Source organism: Microchirus variegatus, assembly GCF_963457635.1.
Source record: "Microchirus variegatus genome assembly, chromosome: 17".
Lineage (NCBI taxonomy): Eukaryota > Metazoa > Chordata > Actinopteri > Pleuronectiformes > Soleidae > Microchirus > Microchirus variegatus.
In genome coordinates this window covers 11,934,211-11,959,964 of record NC_139818.1, presented here as the reverse complement: position 1 = coordinate 11,959,964, position 25,754 = coordinate 11,934,211, and the positions used below count along the sequence as shown (strand labels likewise).

Genomic DNA, 25,754 nt, shown 5'->3' with positions numbered 1-25,754 from the left:
CGGAAGCCCCGCCTCCTCTCTCTCCGCTTCTTCTGCTACGGCCGCGGTAGCTCGCCCTCTCCCTCGCCTCACGAAACTCATCTGCTGACACGGAGAAAGACGACGAGGACGACATTTGACCAGCTGCGGATACTGTAGCCCTCAGGGAAGGGAGGGGGTGAGCAGAGGAGCAGTTCTTTGTTGTAAATTTCAGCCTCTCCTCTAGATGGCACTATAAACTACTTACTTCATCTTTAATAAGGAAAGAGGCAATTGGAAGTTTGAGAGCACATTGAGGGGATTTATTTAAAACCCAACCACTTCGCTAAATTGTATTTTTATTGATATTTTACAGCATTTCTTTACCTGTATAACAGCTCCCAGCAGAAGATGATGGATCAGAGTACTATCAGAGTAGACAGGCACAGACATAAGTATCTGTATCAGCACAACCACTTGTCCATGAACATGTTGTTTTATGATTAGGGTGAACTCATCCTTTAATGATTCTAAAGAAAATGATTTGTGCATTTCCTTACATCAAAGACAACATCAATACAGATGCACGTATTTGTCTTAAGTGTCTATTTGATGTGGGAGAAAATGGAGGCGATGACGTCTGATGAAAGGACAATATCTGAAAGGAAGAAGAAAGTGAATAATTTGCTAAGATAATCACAAGTGGGCCGTATTTCTGAGATGCACTGCGCTCATCTGCAAATGTATTTTTTAATTGGTTTGCTCATAGGAACAGTATTATGCATTTATACAAGTAGGTTTTTTTTTTGCAATCATTTCCATAACTTGCGTATTCCATGTAGAACAGACCTGCATTCATCTCATAATGCCCGCTATACATTATCATATGATTTTGGGCTGTCCCAAACCAAAGATGACCAACATGAAACAATTGTGGCTATTTCTGTGGTTGTGGCTCATACGGTGGTTCTTTGTTGTACTGTGAGAGTGGTGTTGCATTTACACGTGTGTGCACAGGGCTGCGATCATTTATGAATCAACAACTATTTGTATAATCTGCTTAATGGTTTGATTTTTTATTTCTTACGAATTAAAAACAAGTTCACAACGATTTCAGATCAAATGTTAATATTTTCTTGTTTCTTTGCTCCTCCATGACAGTACTCTGAATATCTTTGGTTTGGGAAACACCAATTGTCATTTTCTAACAATTTTTGCATTTTAAGAATCAAACTACGAACCGATTAATCAAGAAAATAGTCGACATATTGGCCATTGAGTTATGCAAATTATCATTAGCTGCAGCCCTTTCTCGACAGTACTTGCTGCCACATTTTATGTAATCCAGACTCATGATTCTTAAACTGTTGGTACTTTAAGAATCCTGAGTCTGGATCTCTCACTCTAATTTCACTATACCAGTGTCTGAAGTATAAGTGAGAATCTGCCTCCTCTGAAAAGTCTGTAGCTGACTTTGCTCGACCTATTTATGTTGGTGATAATAGGCTACGTGCACAATGGAACTTCCGCCAAGCAACCGTGACTGCTGGTACGGTGGGCTGCTGCCGGTAGGTCGTGTTGTCGTTGTAATTTCCCGGAGACGCTAGTGAAGTGCTAAGTAGTAAGAGTCGGAAGTTCCATTGTGCACGTTGCCTATTGTGTTACCTCGAGAGATCAATATGTTATCAGGTGGTGCAACATTTTTGAGAACCACTGATCTAGACTAACCTGTAGATGCCTGTGATTCAATAGATGTCTTCATTGTACAGTCTGCTAAGTAGTAGAGTCCATTTTTTAAGTAAAAATAAGCGGATTTCGGATACAAGAGAGACTGTTATCCTATCAAAAAGTCAGAATGTCAGCCCGACATTGTTGTGTACCCCTTTGTACAAATTCGTCTCGGTACAGTAGCACGATAAACTTTCATCGGTTTCCAATGGATGTGTGTGTGCAAGCCGAATGGATGGTGTGGGTACGGCAGGATGAGGACATCCGAGTTTATATGTCCTCGTCCTCAAATTAAAGGTTTCTTCTTTTTTAAAAGTCGTACCGCTGAGAACCGAGATCTAGACTTACCTGCAGGTGCCTGTGATTCAATAGATGTCTTCATTGTACAGTCTGCATACGTCACTTGTGCTGGATTATTTTCATAACAAGTTCTGATTGGCCGACGCTCGCACTATTGAAAGTGGAACATTTTGTCAAATACACGAAATCAAAGCAATGGACCCACAGTGTTTGGCAACACTTGACACCACTCCACTCAAAGTGTATGAGAGGCATTGTGTGCGAGTTGGCAGAGTTCTTATTGACATCCATGTCAGTGTGTCCTCTGCAGACGCTCTTCGCTTAAAGAAAAGATTCCCGAAAAGCAAGGCATGACATCAACGCTAGTAAATTAGAATAACCCAGTCTCCTGCCGTGTGCCAAATGATTTATGGCATTCCAAGTGCATACCAGATCTGATGTTTACAGTGGATGAATGTGATATCTTTCAGGCACATTTGTCTTCATAGCAGCAACAGAATGTCAGCTTGCTGAGGAAGGGAATGTAAAAATGGCACAGTGCTCTAAGCCAGAACTGCACTTTCAGTTTCAGTTTAATATCATTAACGTTTCATTGATCTACCCCTCAACATGTGCAATGACCTCCTCTCAATGACTACTTCAATTGCTTGCGAGATGGCAACAGCTGTGCACTACATGAGCTATTGTTGTGACACACAAGTGATGGCTATAATCATACCGGAGCTGCTCATGTGTTGGGAATTAGCACAGATGAGGGGCTGATTGAATTACATGTGTGATGGAAACAAGAGTGCCAGATAACTGCAGTCTGAAGAGTGCTATTTCTGTGTCCCATCGGTTAAATAGAGACAGAGCCACCTAGCAACAGTCAGAAGTCAGTCAACCTACTGTTTTTTCTGTGGGTGGATGGGGTGTGGGGTGCCGTTTTTTCCATCCATTGGAGATGGAAAATACTTAAATTGTTCTATTCATGAATGTTTGCAAGGATTCTGTACAGGGCTGGTCCCAGTCCAGTGGCCTCTGGTGTTCCAGTACTCCACTGGCACGGATGTAGTCACTAAATTAAGAGCTCCATCAGTAGAAGCCTCACTGGTGTACCAATAATGTGATTTATTTTGTCTTCAATCACTGTATGCAGTAGCTATGGTATAGCTCTCAGTCAAACTCACACTGTACATACGTAATTAAACTATCACACATCATGTTTTAGCTAACACAATTCTATAGGACAATAATATCACATTGGCACATCCACTATGTCTACTACTCTAGCTACTATCCCTATTACTATGGCTACCACAACGTTATTTCTGTGAGTCTCTTTTTGTTAATATCAGTTCTCTACAACATTGCTGCCATCTACAATAATTACTGAAACTACTATTACAGACAACTCACGGATGAGCGTGTACCGTGTAAGGAAGCACTGAGTAGTAGACACCATGGTGGCTGTTGTCAGGAGGGAGACTGCGAGAAGTGTCTTTCAGCAGGACGCTGAATCCCAAATTGAGGCTCAGGATTGGGGTAAACGATTGGGGTAAATATGTAATTGCGAAGTAATAAGGTCAGTGACGTGTCATTCCATCCATCCACTTTAGGAGGTGCTGTGCCAATCTCAGCTGACAGGGCGACAGGCGGGGTACACCCTGGACAGTTTGCCAGTCAGGGCCACACAGAGACAAACAACCATTCACTCCCACCCTCACACCTATGGTCAATTTAGAGTGTCCAATTTACCTAATCCCCATATTGCATGTTTTTGGACTGTGGGAGGAAGCCGGAGAACTCAGAGAAAACCCACGCACAGACAGTGAGAACATGCAAACTCCATGAAGAAAAGCCCTTGTTCTCTAACCGGGGCTCAAACCCGGGTCTTCTTGGTGTAAAAGCATGATTGCTAACCACTACACCAACTGTGTGGCCCCTATGTGTCATTTCATGTGTCATGATAAAGATCTATTGGAGGTCAGCAGTAATTCTTTCATTTCGGATTTGGCTTATTTTAATGTATGTCTAAATTAAACAAAGTAATGTATTGCATCAAATCTAATTGCATCAAACTGAATCTGCTTTATTCACGGCTACATTATTATTACTCTTTGAGTAATATTTCAGTTCTATTTCAGTCTGACACATGAGTGCCCAATTTTCTCTTCATAATCTTCATTTGACCCCTGGCTATGCATGCCCTTTGTGGCCCAGCGCACTGAGATGTGACAGCTGATAAAAAGGAATCAGGTATTAATTCTCTGTCCCCACTACCTGCCTCGCAGCATTATTACAAACCTGTAACTCAGCTAAGCCATGACTTTCTCTCGAGCTTATTGATCTTCCAGCATGTACCACAAAAGCTTTTTATCTTCCGTCACTGGTGTGTGAGATTCTACGTTGTTCGCCAAGATTTCATTTCAGATTGTGTTTATTCTTGTTGCTGAAGTTAATTTAGTAAAACCTTGTGAACTTGCAAAAGAGTGTGCACCTTGATTTCAGTGGTTGACAGTCTCATGTAGCATGTACAGGAATGCAATTATATGTTTCTTAACAAGCTGCCGCAAATTACATGTTAAGATCCTGGAATAAAAGCTTTATTTGGATTTCCTTGCAGGTTGCAGCTCGAGACCTTATTCCATTTATATTTTCGATAGTTTGTTGAACATTACCTATTACCTACCTGATGTACTGTACATCAAACTTGTCACAACAGCTCACTGCAGCAGATAGGATATTGTCTGGCACCTAAATCTTTTAATTCACACTTTGATTTTCCCATTGATTCGCTCACCAAAGTCTCCCTGTCCTTATTGTCCTTTTTTTTCCCACGTAAAACATATTATGCACTACATTCAGTACATGGCAACAACAAGGCAATTCCACCTTGCAGCTCTCGCTTAATTTGTTCCTTGCTTCTGTGCTTTTGCTGCGTATGACTGACTGACTAACACAATCTAGTTTCCCTGATTTACCATACAATGAATATCCATCTTTACATTTATTTTGTGTTGCTTTGCTTCCAATGAGCCACTTGTATGCACGCTCACAATCCCACAAGCCTGTGATCACCACATAATCAAACCTCTCTTGACCTGAAATGTATAAAACAACATTAAGGTCCAATTCTGTGAGGTAAATTCCAAAAAGAGACGATGTATCATGTCTCCCATTATTCTTTGAAATTCCGGTGCTTACCTATAATCTCACAGGATTACACTCATATACCAGCTGACATTCAAATCAATTCAATTCAGTTTTATTTGTATAGCGCCAAATCACAATATACATCATCTCAGGGCACTGTAGATAGACAACATCATGCAGAGCAGAGAAACCCAACAATTCACAAAATGAGCAAGCACTAGGCATCAGTGGAGAGAAAAAAAAAAAGAAATCTCTGACAGAACCAGACTCAAAGATGTGCAGCCATCTGCCTCAGCTGGTTGGGGTGAAATAAGAAAAATGGGGGACAAGAGGGAGATGAGGTACAGCAATAGGAGACCAGGAGCAGATATACAACAACTGTATCAAGTTATACGTTTATACAGGCCAGTTAGTGTCAGTGATGGCATGGCTAAAGCAGCAGCAGAAGTGGTTGATTTTTACTGATATTGACTTTTAATTATAGCATAATAATAATGGTGTCGACATTCATCCATCAATTATCTACCACTTTCTCCTTCAAAGGTATTGTTTTTCTCACTGCTGCAATTTAAACCCTTGGCATACACTTGAAATGTCTCCTTTTCTTTCCCCCTTTCACTGTTTCTATGTATAGTATATGTGCCCTATGGGTTTAATTATGTATTGAATAGAACCATGAGCTCATATTCATGCATTGATGCTGAATAGAACAATTGATTCTGTGACATACAAAATGTTGCTGCTTAATGAGCTGCTTTTGTCAGCTTCTTTCTTCGATCAGGGCCACAAGGCCTGATTCACCTCATCTGTTGCAACTATAGACTGTATATAAGGGCACACTCACGCCAGAGACGTTTGGTCCGTATTAAAGAGCGTTTCCTTGGATAGTCCACTTTGTTTGGGCAAGTGTGAAAGCTCATCTGAATTCTAGTCCGCCTGAAAATGTGGGTCTGGGTTCGCTTGCAGGTGAACCCTGGTGCGGTTCGCTAACAGTGGGATATGCAAACAGACTATCCAGCGAACCAAAGAGAGGAAGTGAGCTTGACACCTCGCCTGCTGCTCATACTGTTAGGGTCGAACACCAAAGTAAAAACAGAAACTCCAAGACTGCATAGATTTGTTGTTGTTCCATTGTGTATTTTATGATGGATTCAACATGGGATGAATTTCCAATTCTTGATCCTGGTCAAGGGATGAGCCAGATTTTCTTCTTCCTTATGTTTTTTTGTCTTCCTGGTCAGTGCTCGTTTGGGGAGGTATGACCCGAAACAATCAGCTGTTTTAACTGTGTTGACCTTGTGCAGGCGGTTTGGTCTGCTTACAAAAATGCAGTGTGAAAGTGAACCAAACCAAAATGAAGATGTAGATGAACATTTTATTTCGGCATTCCCCACCCAATCTTACATAGATTATCCTGGTGTGAATGCGCCCTAAGAAGTAGACATAATCGTCTGGTTTATAATGTAAAGCCTAGGAAGCTGGATGAAGTAGTAGTTATATCACCAGGGAGCAACTTCACTGGTTAGTAACAGAACTCATTTTGAATGTAAATCTATGGAATCTATCTTACTTGATAGTTGGGGGTCTTCTAAGATAAAATATGATGCCAACATTGTTAAGAATGTTCCAAGTGAAAGGAAAATAAATGATAAACCATAGCACATATGAATGCCATCTGTGTGATTGACAGCTGGTGTGCATGAATAGGAGCCTGGTTGGTAGGTGACACCTCTGAACTTCCTGTTTCAAATACTGACACGGGGCTGGTCAAAGCTCAATGGGAGTTCATTTTGCAACTGGACTCTTCCTCTGGACATTTTTATGTGCTGTCAATGTTTGCAGCACCCCTGCTGTCTTACCTAAGCATGCAACTCGGAACATCATATCAAGCAGATGTAATACATTAGCAGGACAACATTAATTAGCACCATGTAGAAAGTGCACGCGAGACATTAGAATATCATTCATTGCTACACGTACTGTTTGTATGGTTCATAAGTCCAGCATGAATTAATTACGCCTTTGACCAACTGGGGTGTAATAAAAATGTGATGGGATCAACACGTACGCATGACACAGTTCACACTGGGGCTTCTATAAATGTCTGTTCAAAATCTCGTGATAATCCATTTCATGATTTAGACGGGGACGGGCTGACATTATGCTCTCTGGAACCACATCACTAACATTGCTGTAAAATATGCTCATCAAATGTCACTGTGAACAACCTTGATGACTTATTGTTCCACGGGTTTTGCCGCTCAGGCTGCACACAGTCTCTTGATTGGTGCCAACAGCAGACATTATGCAGGGCTGAAAATACCCAGGTTTAACCGTATTAATCATCACATATTGACTGCGGTTGGCATCATATATCGGCTACAGCTACCCTTGATTACTTGAGATCAGGGAAAACTCCCATATCTGCTTCAACCTCTACCAGTAATGTCACAAAATATGAAGTTGATATTGTAGTAACCTAAATATATACAATTATGAAACATGAAAATGAATCTAATCCTCAAATTTAGAGCTTGGAATTTGCAAAATGTACAGAAGTTCTAATCAACCAGTTGATAAATGTATATTCAATTTACTACACCACTTAACATTCACCTCTTCTTTATTACTTAAAGTATAAATAAAGTTGATTTAGCAGCCATTATTAAAAAATTCAACATAGAGTCTTTGAAAATCCAATCACCTTGTGTCTCCTTCCCAGTGTCCTTTCCTGGGCCAGACTTTATGGTGCAGTGTACATCTGTTAACATTTGGTAGGCCTTTCCAGATGCTGCAGCTCTCTGCTCTCACAGACCCTGCTTGACTTTCCACCCACTGCTGAAATAAGAGACTATAGAGGAAGTATTCTAGCATGTATTACTTGGCATTTCCTGGTCAGGGGCTGGACAGAATTCTTTCACTCCTCTTTACCCTTACTGTCATATATCCACCACATAGTTCACGGCTCTGGTGCTGTGAGTGCAGACCAACAAGCTTGACAGAAACATTGATTTAATTTATAATGTGATATAATATACCAAGTGATATAAAAGTATATAATAATATTGTGATAAGTAATGGCCCTAAAGATTTTAAGAAAAGTGTTGTGTTTTTTTGGGCTGTATTTATTTTTATTTTCGTTTTCATAAATACACACATAGATTTGAATTCTTTCTCAGGAAGAAGGATATAAAAAAAATGATTTATGTGAGAAACGACTGCAAAAAAAACCACAAGAAATGTGTGGATTGCTTTTATGTTATCTATCTTTCAATGGGTGGTGTTTTTTATCACCCGATCACTGCTTGGTGTGATGGTGTCACAATAGCACAATGTTCCCAGGATGGTTGTAATTATTTTCTCTACCTATATTTTGATACAATACAAAGAAAACACACATAAAGCAGATGAAAACTTGTGGCTGATTTAGACATTGCAACTCATCATCTCGTTCAGGGTGAAATCATGGTGACACTCAGTAAATCTTGGTGAATGGCTTGGAGGGCCTCAAATTGTGTCTACCTGCGTCATTTCCCTTATCCAGGCCCTCTCTAAATCCTCCAATTGATCAGGCACGCTATAATTACTGGCTCCAGTGGAATTACTGTCCTTTGAAGGAGGGCCACACTAATTTGAAGCCCTTTTTTTCCAGGCAGGTCTGATCCGGACTGATAATGGGGAGTTTTTCATCGAGCCCCTCGAGAAGGGCCAGCAGGACGTGGAAGTGAAGGGGCGGGTCCATGTGGTTTACCGCAGGTCGGCCATCAAGCGGGAGACAGGCCAGCGGAGAGAAGACCTCCACAATGAAGGTGGGCAGACAAAAACAAAAAGCACTGTGCGGGTTTGTGTGAGTGTGTGTTTTGACTATGTGTGAGTAAGTGCATATGTTATAGTACTTTTTTTTTTTTTTTTAAATCATGTGTATAATTATAAGTAGAGGCTTGAATCTTAAATTAGTACAGATGCAGCAGTGCTGCTTTTTGCTTTTGTAAAGCAGTACATTATATCAGGCTTCACTCTGTTGAGCATCCATTAGCTGTGTTATAACCAAGGAAAAAGAACAGCAATTAAGGTAGGATAGAAATAGCATATATGAGACACTGAGAAATGGATATATGAGTAAAAAAGTTCAAGCTGCTGTCAGGGATGTTGTGTTGTGTTGTATTTCGCCACCTTATGAAGGTATTAAGGTTCTTCGGCTTGTCCTCAAAGGAGAACCCTTTTTGGTTCCAGGTAGAACCTTTTATAATACTTCCACCTGGAACCCTTAGTGTTACCAAGAACCTTTGAAAAACCCTTTCTTCAGGAAAGGGGTTTTCAGAAGCAAATAGTTCCAGGTAGAACCTCAGCCCTTGTATAATAACACTTTTGGAACCCTTATTTCTAAGAGTGTAGGTAACTCCTCATCCTCTACAACCCAAACATCCTATGTACCGCAGGGTTCTATCTTAGGTCCAATATTATTTCCTATTTATATGCTCCCACTCGGCCAAATTATCCCATAATGTCTCTTTCCATTGTTATGCTGACGACACACAGATATACATCTCGCTGAGACCCAATGATCCGAGAATTGTATTGCATTGGTGATTGGTTGTGATTCGGCGCTATACAAATACAATTTAATTGATTTGAATTACACACACAAGCTACACACATCATTGCAATCACGTAACCCTCCTGTGTTTGGTGTGTTCTTAAAAGGAAAAAAAAAACTCTATCACAACCACTCTGTGTATATTTATGAAGCTCAGCAGCTGAAGCAGTATCCACTAAACCACCTGGTAGTGTGAGGAATGCTGGGCTCCAGTGGTAGTACTTAGGATAGAGGAGGGATGAAGGGAGGGGGAGGCAGTGAGGGAAAAGTGGGGTGACCTTTCCATCACAGTCACATCGACTCACCTCCATCATGAATTCTTCTTCTATTACTTCCTTGCCACTACAATAGCTTGAGCATCTGGTTGATGATTTTCTATTATATTATTTCACTCGCTGTACTATTGTGTGTAACTGTAAAACTAATGAATGGGTCTTTTCACTCTGCTCTATAGCTCTATAAAGCTATAGATATAAACTACCTATTATGTTCAACATCATCTTCACATGCTACATTCTTGTGTGAAGTGACGCAGCTGCATAATGTGGGACTGACATGCAGCTGGGGAAGGGCTTGGTGTGATCTTCAAATTGTTTTCTTTTTTCATGACTTGTTTTTGTGCCGCTCTTGTGTTGCATATGCAGCTTTGCTCTTTCACTGATAATTCAATGACATTGTATGTTCAATGGCACTAATTTAGAGTCTCTATCCATGCTTTCATTTGTGCTATGTGCTCATAAGTGGAGTACTCCACTTACGTACAGGCTTGCAGTTACTGCTTTTTTGGAATAATTTCAGCGATTGATGAACATGTTAACTGTACTGTACCCAGTTAAAAATGGCTTTTACTGAACCGTGCAATTAGAATTCACTATCAATATTCTGCATGCTATCTCTGAAATGTGTCCAATCCATTCTCTGAAAATGTAATCCTATCTTATCTGTGAGTGTTTTGAGTGTCACATTAAATTTTGACATGTCATCTGTGAAATTAAGTGTGAATTACAAATGACTGAAGCCGATTGATTCCGTTCATGGTTGAACACGTCACTGACGATGATCGCTGTGTCGACATAGTATAATAATGTGTGAGTCCATTACTACTTGCATCAAGCTGTGCACATATTTGTTTAATTATTCAGGATGCAAGACATCACGCATTTGTAATCCTTGTTAAACAATGAACTGGGTCTTTGCCATTTTCTTAAAGAACTGCTGCTGAAAACATTTTGCACCTGGTATCTTACCGTGTGTCTTTTACATCATTATTGTGCAGCTTTGCCTGTGATGTGCTTTCACTTGTGTGTTCCAAAACTAGAATTAGAATTAGTGACATAAATATTGCACATGCATTTAACTGCATTAAAACTGCTTTTGAATCACTTTTGGAGTTAGGAATACATGTGTAGTACAACACTGCAAAGTTTGGTTAGGAAATACGCCTCTGGCTCCTGTCCAGTGAGTGATGGGTCCAATGGGACCAAAGATAGAGTGCCTTACAAAATATAGTTATAATATCTGCAGCCCTGCCAGAAACCCCAAAGGATTCCACCTGCTCATCCTCATACTGTTGTTTTATGTCAGGCTTGACACTGACATACAGCCGGTATCCATACAGCTGAAATAAGAGAAGAGATATACATTCCCGTAGTCTGTTCATTGACTTGTTTATGTGCTGCTCATATTTGCAGTGGCAGACTTCGGGATCGCTGACCTCCCTGCGGCTCTGGATCTCGTCGAACATAAACTGTCTGAGTCCGAGCGCAAGAGGAGGCACACAAAGAAAGACGACTACAACATCGAGGTTTTGCTGGCGGTGGACGACTCTGTGGTGCGCTTCCACGGCAAGGAGCATGTGCAGAACTATGTTCTCACACTCATGAACATAGTAAGTTTGATCCCCAAACATTTACAGTAGTGTGCAAATATCGGATGTCACCGTTGTTGTGTCGTATCAGCAATGCTATAATGAGCATATACAATTATTGATTTTATTTTGGGAGATACAGCTTCTACAGGCTAAGTTGTCAACTGTTAAGCATGACACTGAACACTAGCAGGGATGCCACAACATCGACTAAATTGATTCAAGTCAAAATAGTATGAAATTCAATCATCATTGCCATATTATGTCATTGTGTATCTTCATTTTAAGGCTTTTGGTGCTCACCTATGCATGTTATGAGAAAAAAAATCATCAGTGGCGCATTGATATTAATGAGCGTGTGCAATAATCTGGCAGCTGACTGCTGAACGAATGTAGAGGAGACATTCATTACACCAGATTTAGTCATGCTCAAGCATTGCATACACATGTTGAATGAGTTTAGCTTATAGGAAGCTTGCTAATGTATAAAAGTACATTAATAGTGGAAAATACTCTTTTCAGCCCTCCTTCCATCAAAGGGGAATTATTTTCTTTTGATCCAGAAATTGGATAATGATTGCAGTTGTACAAATATCTATAATATATAGAAGATATGAAACTTCTAATGACTAACGCTGGCATTCTTGTCTTTATTTACCTGTGGGGTTATTTTTGCCCGCTTGTCCTCTCTGACATCAGACCTTGCCACACTTTACCCCAGACCCCTGCTCTCTCTAACTGTTTATGGATTATCAATGAGGTTTGGGGGAAAAAAGAAAATCTCTCAGCTCATTCGTTACGGGTTCCACCAGCTCCTGCCACCCTAATCTACTTACTGGTCCTAAATCCCCAAGTCAGATTTTCACAGGACGCTGGTTTCACTCTGTAACAGTTACCATTTGGACCTTGCATGGTGGTCTGATTAGCTGCCCTCGACCAACTAGAGAGTTGACTGGGAGCTGTGCAGGGCAGTCACATAAGCCAGTGCCAGAAGTCCTCTCAAACTGCCAAGCTCTGCTCACATGAAATTAAGTGTTTATTTAATTAGGAAATGATATTCACATTCTGTCCCCAACATATTTGGCAGGGAGAAAAGCCTGATTTCATTATTATTCTCAGAGTCTAGTGCTCTCTGCGGAGTGTAAAGCCCAATTTATACTCCTGCGTAAAGTGCTCTACGTAGGTTACGCAGAGCCCTCTGCGTCGATGCAGAGCCTGTCGGGGAGCCTCTGCATCGTCTCAGGCTGCAAAAAATATTTTTTAAGTGTCCGCCACTCCGTCAAGGAACAACGGAGACGGCAAGAGCTGCGATTGGTCTTCAGGACAGGCCGAGCTAAGCTTCTCTGTGCCGGCTCACACTGCCCACCAAGCGTCCACAGAGGCGGAGCTGATCACCGCCGACAACATCGCTGCCAAACTATAAATACGTCATATCTTGATACACAAACCACATGTTTAGACTCTAAATGGCCAATTTCTCGCCTCAAATTATCTTAAAACTGCGTTCCGTGACACGGAACTGTAGCCAAAAGCACAACAACCTTGTGCAGCTACCCCTACTGATCCGGCGGGAAATTGCAGCGCGTATCCGTCACCACGACGCAGAAGTATGAAGGCTCGCGGGGTCTCCGTGGTTACGCAGTCAGATAAGGCATTATGCAGTCGGAGAAGTATAATGTGGCCTTAATTCAGAACATTTCACGTCACTGGTGTGAGAAGTAAATTTGAGGAAGTCCTTCGATATGAAACCTTTAGAGTGAAAGTGAAAAGTAATATCTATGTCGATTCCTCAGAATTGTGCTATTACCAGAAAGAACAAAACACTTTAGTTCCACTTGTATGCAACAGACTTGTTGTTTCTGTCAAGGTTCTGCCCACTCAAAGCCTCTGAATCCTGGCTCTGTGGCTTTAGAGTGTGTAGTACCACCTGGAGAAACTCTCCCAGAAGGATTGATTATTGAACATCCTGTCTGCATAAAACCAAGGTGACTGCTGTGGTGCCTGCTGCACAATGGCTATGTTGTGTGAGTAGGTTTTGTCCATGTCTATGTGATGCAGTACCAAAGCCAGTTACACCTTGTGCCTGCAGACCACAGCTGCTTTTCTCATTTTTTTAGCAACAACAGTCCAATTCCAGTCTTCTTTGTGCTCCTCCTGGCTTTGCAATTATCCCTGCGTCTGCAAGGTTGGCCCCTATATCTCAGCAGGGCTCAAGAAAAAGGTTTTTGAAGATTCAGTACATTGACCTCAGGAAGAATCTGTGACTTATGTGTTAACAAAAGTCATCATAGAAGTTTTATGACCATTTAATGCTGTCCTTATTTTTTTTCAACAGCTTCTCTGTTTAAGGTCCAAAATATACAGTATATAGGACAGTGGAGACTAGCTGAGGAATTTGAGTTGGTAACAAATCTGGGAGAATCTGGGGTCACTGGAGTGCTCTTTGCAGCATTTATTGACCTGAATAGGCTTCTGTGAATGGAATATTTGCTTAAATGCCTTGGGTGTAACCCGGCGTCCCAGAGCAAATTTGGACTCAAGCCAAGACGGCCTTTCTTCAGTGACAGAGCTTTTGTTCTCCTTGGCCATAATTTTCACGAAGAGAAAGCCGACTGACACACCTGTAGTTGTTTAGCAAAAGACAGAGCTTTATTATGTTTGCCATATTTGGACCTCCTGGGTATGTCAGTCTTTTGTGAGCCTTCATAAGTGCAGAAACTGAAAAAACGTCTCAAAGACTGTGTTTTCAGATAACACAGCATGACTGGAAGAAAAAAAGTTTTAGGGGCCCAAATATGTCGCTGTAGCTCCTCTTAACTCAAGAAAATGAAGAGCAGAGACTTGATAATATGAAAAACAATGGGGGGAAAAACTCTCCTGAGTGTTTCCAGTCATGTGTTTGTTTAAACATCATCTTGGCCATATGGGTGGCTGGATAACAATGTAATTCCGTAGATACATTGTGTCTGGGTTATTAATTTCCTAAATTACTGCATGCTTTCTTTTTTTTGCAAAGGATTTAATCATCAGCAGCTGGAGAGATTAAAGCTTATGAACAGAAATAACATTCGAGCTGTTCAGCTTTAATGATATCACTGGACTTCACCACAGGATTCATGTGAATCATCAAGTGACGTAAATGATCTGATGACCTTTGGAGGATGAGTGTTGCATGTTACTGACCAGTGCTCATATAAAGGTGATATTACAGTACATGCTAGAGAGCATAGTTGAATGAAAAATAGAAAGATTTATTTCCAGATACATACAATTAACACAGAATTCCATGAGTAAGAATTGTTGTTTGTATCAAGAATTTGTGCAAACAATTCAATTTGAACATGCAAAAAACAAAAAATAAATGCTAAGAGGCTAAATTTGCATTTTTACACATGGAACTGATTCTAGTTTTGTTGGGAGTCTGCTCATAATGTTTTAGCTGCTCCAGTAAAAACATGATGTCCCCTCGGTTTTTCCTCACAGAACAAATTCTGATGACGTGAAATATGAAACGTGAGTATGAAGGTGAGGAGAAAAGGTGAAAATCTCCCATATGGTGTTTTCAGAATAGGGCCAGTGTTTGGTAGAGAAAACAAGAAAAATGACAAGTGAATTGAGTGAAGCACACATCTCCTTTGTTAAACTTCACCAAAACTTAGGTTTTCCTGTTTGTGAGCAAATGCAATTTAAGGAAAGTTGAGACGGAAGCTTTTAGGGTGATTTGAGAGGCATTGATTCATAGCAACATTCATGTTACACTTTTCTATGCATTTTAAACCACCTCAGGTTTTCCACACATCTCAGCCTGTGCGATGGCTGCACAATGGCTCTGAAGTGTAATTATTCCACGTCAGTTAAATCAAATGGAATCCCATTTAGCCGTATTCTTTTTCTGAGCCTCAGCTGCCACTGCAGGAGCAGGATTCAAAACAATACATCACAAACACGTTGCACAGCAGCCACTTTGACATGTCTCAGCAGATAAATTACAGGTGTAAATTATCCAGTTAATGACCGCTTAGTTCCATTTAGCGTCCTCATTTTCAGGATGCGTGCTGGTTCACTGTTACACTGACTTACATGGACTGAACAGATCCATAGTTAATGTGATCAGTAACACCTGTGCTTCTCCAGCTAAAGCAGCTAAAGCGTCATGATGGCTGCCGTGCAAAGGGACGATTAAATGGGGGGAATAAGCACATCACTACAGGTGCAGAATACTCCTATTTACTCTATTTACCAAAATGGTTCTTGGTGAGTTCCTAATCCATTTGTGTATCTGTTGTACTGGAGGATGTCTACAGTGTAATATGAGTAAGAAGTTGCAGAAATAGCTGAATAAAACACTAGATTGTAACAACTCACAGTAGTCAGGATCCAAATGGAGCTGCTCAGCTAAACTGAAAACAGGTTTGGTACAAGTGAGCAGTAAAAAAAAAGAAAGAAAGACAAAAGCGTCTAGACAATGCAAAACAAAAAGGTTTGGGTCATACGCAAGGAAAACAAAGCGGGAATGCTGGAAGAAATCAAGTGGCACTGCGCAAAGGGAAAACACATAGGCCCAAACATGCAAGAAAGAAAAACATTTAAATTAAAATATGGCGATGGAAGGAAGGAAGGAAGGAAGTGTTATACAAAATGAAATCAGAGCCAATATAAATCACTTAAGATACAAAGCAAGCGAACGTGAGTGTGTTTCCTCTCAGTGCCATTGTTGAGAAGACGCATGGAGATACTGGATGTGAGCGAGTTTTGTGAAGTTATCCCTTTAACACATAAGCCTCAAAATGTCTGTCTTTGCTTCTTTTAACCACATTTTTAATGAAATGTCTTGTGAGTAAATGCCTAACTACTGTTAGCTCCTAGTAGCCTCTGTGGCTGATGTCATTTCCTGTCCCTTAAGTTTCATTTTACTTTTTTTTTTAAGGTGGACCTAAAGAGATACTACTAAACCGAGCGTTCTGAACAGGGCTGTTTTGGCAGGGTGATTGAACTGCTGTGGTGCTTCATCCTTATGGTATTTTGACCAAAGCATGTCACAGACATGTTCATTAGGACACCAGGGAACTAGGTTAACTTGGAGAAATAGGGTATAATATGGCTCCTTTAATCATCACAGCATTATTATGAAGCCAAATAACATTTCTGGGTCAGGCTTCATTACTGCTGCAAAACAAATGCCTGTTTCACTGGATGGATGCCAGCATGTAACACCATATTCCATCATGATTTCACGCTTGTGTTGTGAGGGACGAGATAAAGACGCCCTCCCTTATTGTTTAGACAGCCGCTACTTTGTTGAAGAAGCAACGGACACAGCACTGATAAATATCAGAGCAGGTTCCAGCAAATGTCATGTTGCTTCAGCAGATTTTAGATAAAGCAGATTGAATTAATTGAGAGCACGTTACTGATAAAGCCGTGATACATCACAGATACGCAGAGGCTGACAAACAGCATTTATCTTCTTTACGAAGCTGCAAGCAAGTATAAACACTAATCCCCGAGAAAAATGAGTGCTCACACTGGGAGAAACTGTATATTCACCTTTGTATCTGTTGCATCTGCTTTTTGAAAGTATCCTCTCCTAGTCAGAGGACACAGCAGGTTCATTTACATAGTTAGAAAAACATTATTCTTACTTTAGCCCTTGGAAGAACTTTAATTGTTGTTTTGTAACAGTTGGATGAAACTCTTGACCAAACTAAGTTTAGTTTTTCCAACTTGTGCAGTTCTTCCCACTGACTGCCTGCAGTTCCTCACAGAGTGACAGATTTTCCCTTCACCACAGTGACAAATACTGTTTTTTTTCCTCAGGTTGATGAAATCTACCACGATGAATCTTTGGGAACCAACATCAACATTGTCCTCGTCCGCATGATAATGGTCGGATACCGACAGGTGGGCGATGTCGCATGTTGTTTGTTATTTTCAGTATGAAAACACTGTTTATCAGTGTATTATTGTTGTGTGACAACGCTTCACCCCTCTAAAGTAAAAGCTTCAAATGGTGACATTTAAAATCCATCATTTTTCAATGTTATTTGTATTGTATTCAAAAGGCCAATTAAAAACCCTACGTCGCTGCATTAATAGAGGCTGACATTTGAGATTTTGAAACAATTCCTCAAAGACAATGGTGTCAGATGGTGGCGGGGTCTAAAAGATCATTACAAGTTGCGAGGGCTGGATGATAAAAAAGTTTCACACCGTCACAGATTCACACATTTCTCCATAGTAGTCATGGATGTCCTGAACACAACCTTGTCAGTCTTGTCCTTATGCACACTTTTGTTTTTATGACATCTCAAAGTTGATTTGATTAAAAAGTGTGAATATGGGATGTTTAATTTGACAGTTCTCAAGCTAGTAGTCATAGATGTCCTGAACACAACCTTGTAAGTCCTTGTCAGAAATGATGTTTTTATTCCATCTCAAAATTGAATGCATAACGCTGTTTTTAATGCAGACCACAAACAAACAGCACTTAAATAGACAATTGATGTTTTCATTGCTGCTCAGAAGCAGCTGTGGCTTATTTCAATAACTCAAATGTTATTCAATAACGGTTGGATTTGGACGCATAATTCCTTTCAAAGTAATTCAGTCCATTAAATGCAAAAAAAAAAAAAAAACTTATATATGCAGTTAGGTCCATAAATATTTGGACATCGACACAGTTCTCTTTATTTTGGCTCTATGCACCACGACAATGGATTTAAAATGAAAGGGACAAGATGTGCTTTAACTGCACACTTTCAGCTTTAATTTGAGGGTATTGACATCCAAATCAAGTGAACGGTATAGGAATTACAACACTTTCTATATGTGCCTCCCACTTTTTAGGGGACATTTGACTGAAAAGCTATTTCATGGTCAATTGTGGGCTAACCCATCCCAAAACAAACCCATCAGAGAACTAGAAAAAACATTAGGTGTGGCCAAATCAACTGTTTGGAACATTCTTAAAAACTTGTTGGAGACCAAAATGAAGGGAAAATGCCCGAAGAACAAGCAGGAATTGAAGACCGTGTCAGTAGAGGCCTGACAGAGCATCACCAGGGATGAAACCCAGTGTCTGGTGATGTCTATTCCTTCCAGACTTCAGGCTGGAATTGACTGCAAAGGATTTGTAACCAAGTATTAAACAATGAAAGTTTGATTTATGATTGTTTAGTTTGTCCAATTACTTTTGGTGCCCTAAAAAGTGGGAGGCACATATAGAAAGTGTTGTAATTCCTACACCGTTCACTTGATTTGGATGTAAATGCCCTCAAATTAAAGCTGAAAGTGTGCAGTTAAAGCACATCTTTCATTTCAAATCCATTGTAGTGGTGTATAGAGCCAAAATAAAGAGAACTGTGTCGATGTCCAAACATTTATGGACCTAACTGTATATATATGTATATATGTATGAAATTCCTTTTCATCAGCCCTATTGCCAAAACCTAACCTGTCCTATCTACTATAAATTACTATAAACGAATTAAAGAGTGATTTGATACCTTTACCATTGTTTAAAAAATATTAATATAACAAACATAAGAGATGGCTATAACAGTGACAGACACAAGCAAGTTCACTGATTCTTTCAGGTGCTGCATTTTGCATTGAGGGTTCTGTCTGGTTGCCAAAGCAGAGAGAATGTGTTTACATATGACCACGTCGATGAACTCTGCGTCACCAGCACATGCTCAGAGAAGAAAGACAGAAATCTCACCAATTCCACTGACTCTGGCTTTCTGTTCACCCCCCAGTCTGTTTTTGAGCAGCGTTGTAAACTAACATGGAAGCTTAAATACGTTTCCACTTGGAAATAATGTGATCATAAATCACCTGTGACACTCTATGCCAGTTTGAGAAAGAAGCACACACATGGGAGGGTTATGTGCTCATAATTCCAATCTGGAACATTCGGAAACACATTAAGATCAAGCTTTTATTTAACTTAAATCACATAATACACTGCCTTTCACTTCACTTCACTGCTAAGTGAACTTAAATGTTGCCATGTCATTTTCTAATGGCAAGTCTGTGAACTGATGTTGAGCACAGGAGTCGTGGAAGGCAGCCTTCATGAATTCCCACACATGGATTTCGGGTTTTACGGCTCCCATGTGTCAGTCAGCTGAGAAACAGTTCTCTCTTTCTGACCTAACAGATGTCTCCTATCTGTGAATTTTATGTAGCAGTTATTCACATCGTGCGTGACGGAACACCTGAAGTGAACGGGTAAATAGAAGTCGATGTGATGCCTCTTAGAGAGAACCGACAAACCGAGCAGTTTGTTTTTATTCACGCTCGAGCGATAAAATGTTCCTCTGTTTCTGCAGTCGATTAGCCTGATCGAGCGCGGCAACCCGTCCCGCAGCCTCGAGCAGGTGTGTCGATGGGCCAACACGCAGCAGCGGCGCGACCCTGACCACGCCGAATACCACGACCACTCCATCTTCCTGACAAGGCAAGATTTTGGACCTGCAGGTATGCAAGGTACTGTATTTTTTCTCGATCGAGGCCTGTGCAGACTGAGTGCTGATATCTGCTTCCATTCTCAAAGGGGTTGGCTTCAAGTCTTGCCCAGGTAAGGTCAGCGGAAACTTAAATGTCAGGGCTGCAGATGAGGTCATTAACCCACACCTGCCTGCGGTAATCTCAGAGAAAATTTGTTTATTTAGCAGGTTTCCAAAAAAACCTAGCTGACTTGACATTGATGCCACCCTGGATATGAACAACCGAATTTGCTGATGAAGGTTTTTGGCATGTAGAGGAAAAACAGAAGTGACTGACATACCTTTATGTTTACTAACTATTCCTTTTTGTTTGTTTGTTTGGAAACAATTTGAACTTGTCTTCAAACTGTGATTAAGAACTTTGAACTGTGGAGGGCACCATTACACGTCCGAGTGTATAGCCTGCCGGAAATTATTTAAAGGTGCCATATGTAAGAATTTGGCCAAAAACGGTCACTAGATTCAAATTCAAAATACCGAGGTCTTTTTCTGACGTAACTGGCAACCCGTGGTTGCTCGGCAGCTGAGGCTCTGCTTACTGCAACGATTGGTAGACGGCGGTAGGTGGCGCCACATGCCAAAACATGATTTCAAAACATAAACATGATTTTAATGCAAATATTTTGGCTGCACTGTTGTTGTTGGTGAGTTCAGTTTGTTATATGAATATTATTCCTGAGTCTCTGTGACATATTAGGAGGATTTGATGGCCAGTTGCTTTAGATTTATTACATAATGCACCTTTAAAGTACTTGTCTACGCTCAAATAATCGCTGTTATTGATGGTTCTCTATTCTAATAATACATGTATGCAATTGTTAGGAGATGTTTTGCACCATACATGTTCTGTCAGTACGTTTCCATGCATGGTTAATTGCACTACAGTTTCAATATACTTGCACAAGCGCGGAATCAATTTATTTAATTAATTGTGTAATTAGTTCATTTCTGGTTTAGCTGGCTGCAATATGAGCATGCCAAGGGCCATTCAGAGTCTTTCTACCATCCATGAACTTGAAATATTCAATTCTATGAGCTGGCAGAGTATAAACGTGGTCTCCGTGTCAAAGCTTGGGGGTTGCAAACTTGACTGAATATATCCAGGCTGTGGTGGTCCATCACCACAACTTAGCCTGATGTAGCGCAATTTGATTCAGACTAACATGTTGACATGAATTTTTAAAAAATCCAGTTTTCATTTCTTTCTAACGACATGGAAACGTACTGAGTGCAGCATCTGTCTCACCCTATATTTCTTCTTTTCAGCCCTTCAAAACAAAATTTGAAGTGAGCCGCCAAACCGCCAGAGAGACTGCGTCCACAGTGAACAAAAATCCTCTGTGCTCAAGCTCAATATCTTGCATTGACCTGTGTGTATTTTTATCTTTTAAGCACACGTGTCATGTTTAGAGGACAACCCGAGGCTAAATGGTTCGCTTGTCACACCTCCCGATGTTGCCATAGCTGCAGCTGGGTTGTGTTCCTAACATGCCACGTTTCTATGGCACCTTGCACCATGCTGGCCGGGCTCAGCGCTGAATTACGGGGTCAAGAGCAGACATCACACTCACGTGACAAAGCTTTGCTGTGAGATGGTAGATTCTATATCCAAACACAGACACCGGTATATAAAGACGAAAAACTTGTACACATGGTGTTGCAGGAAAGCGAATGGAGTCAAAAAAACACAGTGAATTCAAAGTGATCAGCACATTATTTATTTATTTCATGTGAAGTGTGTCATGTATTTGAGAGAGATCTCTCATCACGCATGACATCAGCGCAAGAGGAATCGATTTTTGAAGCCAGCTGCTTGTTATGTGTGCAAAGCTCCCACTCTCCTCATTGTGGGAATTCTTCTCAGCCCTTTTATCTGCCTTTAAGATAATGGCTCACACTCAACAACTGCTTTTATGTTTCACTGTTTAACTCGCAAACCACCAGCCATAGAGCCATCAGCCACCTGCATTGAAAAAAAAAAAGTGGCCTTCATGAAGTAATATTGCTTTCTGCTGCGACTCAAATATTTTTCCTGCAGAAGTGCATAAGCTTTTATCACCGACTGTCTGTCTGCTGCATTTTCTGCTTTTTTGCCTGCATGCCAAAAGGGTCTTCTCATGGTCAGGAAGCATGAAATATAATCTGAAAGCTGCCAAAAGAAGGCCAAAATGTAGCGAGCGTCTGTACCAATCACTGCACACCTCTTGATCGAGTTCTGTTTTAATGTTTGTGCTTTGCTTGAATGTTTGTTGTCCGGGCGGCAGTTGTTGTCATGCCATGCACATACTGTATCTGCTGGGTAATGATGGCGGGCTTCCGAGCTTACTGTTGTACTTTTAAACGTAAAATGACGAGATATTCACAACACAATCTGTCACAATAGAGCTCCAGCCTCCTGACAAAAAAAAAAAAATGATTTTTTTATAGGGAATAACAAGCAAAAACGTCGTCTACCATCAATGCTCCACAACAAAGTGTGAGAACAATCTGAAAATGTGTGACTTTGGGTCTAAAGATTGTAATTGCTGACGTGAAAGACAAAATAGGTAACATGCAATAAGTCAGAGTCAAGTGAATTATTTAAACCTATATATTTATATAGCATACTCTATATGGGCTACAAATTTAAACTGCAACGGAGCAAAATCTCTTAGAAAAAGATTGGTGAAATGTGTAAAACATGTCACTTGTCAGATTATGTGTCACTTCAGCTGTAGGTATATCCCTAATACTAAAATCCTGAACACTGACACACACATGGAACAACTTGACACATTCTATAACAATTGTTTTTTAAATTTGTCTTGTTGATGTTCTCGTCCACTATCTCAGAAAAAAAAGCCCCAAAAACCCTGTTGATTACTTTCAAACAGATTCAAATGTTTAAAGGCACCATATGTAAGAATGTGGCCAAAAACGGTTACTACACTCAAATTCAAAATAACGAGGTTTCGTTTTCTCCGCCATTGTAGCTCAAAAGTAACTGGCAACCTGTGGTGACTCGGCAGCTGAGACTCTACTGAATGCAATGATTGGTAGATGGCGGTAGGTGGCGCCACATGCCAAAACATGATTTCAAAACATAAACATGATTTGCGGTCTGCAAAATAGATTTTTTTAATGTGAATATTTTGGCTGTACTGCTGTTGGTGAGTTCAGTATGTTATATGAACATTATTCCTGAGTCTCATACTGACATATTTGGAGGATTTTATGGCCAGTTGCTTTAGATTTATTACATAATGCACCTATAATATTTTAACCACAGTCTAATGTCATTTGATTTGGTCCTAGCACGCCTGCAAGCCTAAATGAATAAGTGGTAGAAAATGAATGAATGAATGAATGAATAAATTAAGTTTAAAGCTATTATGCCCTTGATTAGTCAAAGCATGAGGATGGACTTTATATACAGCAAATAACATGGTGTTCAATGCAGGCTGACTTTAAACATCACTGACGCTGCATTGTTTGTGTGGCACATTATTCACTGATGCTTTCATAAGCAACTGTTCACCCTCACATCAGCTCACCTTGTATATTTTGCACTGACATCACAGTGTTAACCGAACTAAAAATGTGACTGTGACAGCCCGCCACACACCGTGAAAAGCCTGAGACCTTTTCAGCCACTGCTATAATTTACGAGCCGGAGTTGTCAATGACGGCATTGAGAGACTGCAGCAGAAAAACCCTGACCTTCATCCTCGTGCTTGATTATTAGGGCTGTGTGGTCTTGTCTCCCGCTCAGGTTATGCTCCAGTGACAGGGATGTGCCACCCACTGAGGAGCTGCACTCTGAACCATGAGGATGGCTTCTCCTCCGCCTTTGTGGTTGCTCATGAAACCGGCCATGTGTGAGTAATCGCATTATGATGAAAGGACCTTGACTGTCTGTCATGAAAAGGGATTGTCCTTTAAAATGGTTCAGGATGGTTTTAAATCTGACTGTATACTCTGGTTAGTCAAAGGATTCCAACGCTGTAAGAACTTCAATTCGATTTGATGAATAATACTTCATACTTAATTTGCTGTGCGATCCTGTTGCTTCTTCAGATGTGGAGTTACATTTGCTGCCTCCTCTTGACAGTCTAGCAAGATATACAAGATTTACAAACTGCACACACTTGCTCAGCTCACTTGAAAATACGTAGCGTGGTATCAGGTGCATCGATAACGGAGTCGTTGCACGAATGCATATACGAGAACACAAGGGCAACATTAGAGGCAGCTTCTGTCTGGACTGTCTCTTGGTCTATATGTTTGTAATCCTCCTTGCCACCTGGTTTAAAGACATTAGATCAAGTAGGCGGCATGGTGTTATGCAGGCTTCTGATTTGGATATGCACAAATCTTTACAGTTAGCACCACAGTTCCTATGCAGGTACTTGTGTTGTCTGTTACATGTGTTGCATACTCATCCATGTCTGTTCCATAGCCCTAATATGTGGATGCTCTCTTATTTCAGTCGGTGCTGGCAGAACTATCTCATAGTATGAGCACACTAGGCTGGAGATGTGGTCAGTGCTGCATGCGACTTGGAATATATAATATTAATGATAATAATAATAATAATATATAGACTTATAATTCAACAGCAGTCAGTGTATACGTCAGGGCACTGAGGGTAGAGTGAGTGATCGGTGGTGCATAATGTAGAGAGGTGTTAATATTCTGCTGAAACACCACATAACTCCAAATGACCTGGCACATCCAGCCACTGCGGGTTGCATAATGTTGGTTGTGGGTTGAGGGTTGTGTCAGACAAGTGGGGGAAAACAGCTTTTAAACCCCCTTCTCAAAAAAATAGCTCTCGATAGTACATTCAGTGCCAATATTAACATATCAATGTCTGTGTCGCTCAGAGCGTGAAATAAAAGGCAACCACTGAAAGCTGACGTTGATAGTATGGCGACTTATTTGCAAGACACATTTAAAATATCCTCTTACAGCAAATTAATTTGACTATATCTACTCTCTCCTGTAATTTTTTTTATTTATTTATTTATTTATTTTTTTTAGTAATAATTAAGTGACAACAATAATAACTGAATCTCGATCTGTTGAGCTGTTATCTCGCTCACAAGCAGCTTCTTCTTGCAGTGGGAAGCTGCAACTGCCATGTAACTCTGCACATCTGGTGTGTCAAAATGTCTGAATGCCCCGTCGTGCAATCAAGTACTTTCTGAGGTTCCCTCCTCCTCCATCATACTGTATGATTGAAAGGTCTCTAATAGGAGGCAAATGATTAACCTCTGGGGAGACGACATGGTGAATGAGGGGAATGCGGAACGAGAGTGAGTTTGGAGTGGAAATAACACCTGTGGAAGGTGATAAGCATTAGATTGCTTCCAGAGGAGCTATTCATCTGTGTAATTCATTTCAAGCAATTCCCAGCCATACAAGTCAGGAATTTTACTTTAAGGTCACATAGAGTGGTCCTGTTGCACATATATGTTAGTTATGGAGGTCTACTTACATATATTTACTTGTTTTATGGTCAAAAACCTCCTAGTTGCTGTAAACGAGCCGATTGAAATCCTCTTTTCCGACGCTGTTCGTCAGCCGCGATGTTCCAGAGTGAACTTTCACCCCCAGAAGACAGAGGCTTGTGATTGGGCAGTACTATTCAGCATATCCGCTCTTAGAAGAGCAGCTC

At 40.6% G+C, this 25,754-nt stretch overlaps 1 protein-coding gene across 2 annotated transcripts in view; it reads left to right on the top strand.

The window, feature by feature from the left end:
• The window catches only part of adamts14 (ADAM metallopeptidase with thrombospondin type 1 motif, 14), a 44,700-nt gene that overhangs the window by 4,906 nt on the left and 14,040 nt on the right, over positions 1–25,754 (top strand). For both annotated transcript variants that reach the window (XM_083903650.1, XM_083903651.1), the window contains exons 3-7: positions 8,774–8,930; positions 11,410–11,606; positions 17,403–17,486; positions 19,919–20,075; positions 23,847–23,952. In XM_083903650.1, coding sequence (XP_083759776.1) covers positions 8,774–8,930; positions 11,410–11,606; positions 17,403–17,486; positions 19,919–20,075; positions 23,847–23,952 — 701 coding nt within the window. The remainder of the gene's footprint in view (positions 1–8,773; positions 8,931–11,409; positions 11,607–17,402; positions 17,487–19,918; positions 20,076–23,846; positions 23,953–25,754) is intronic.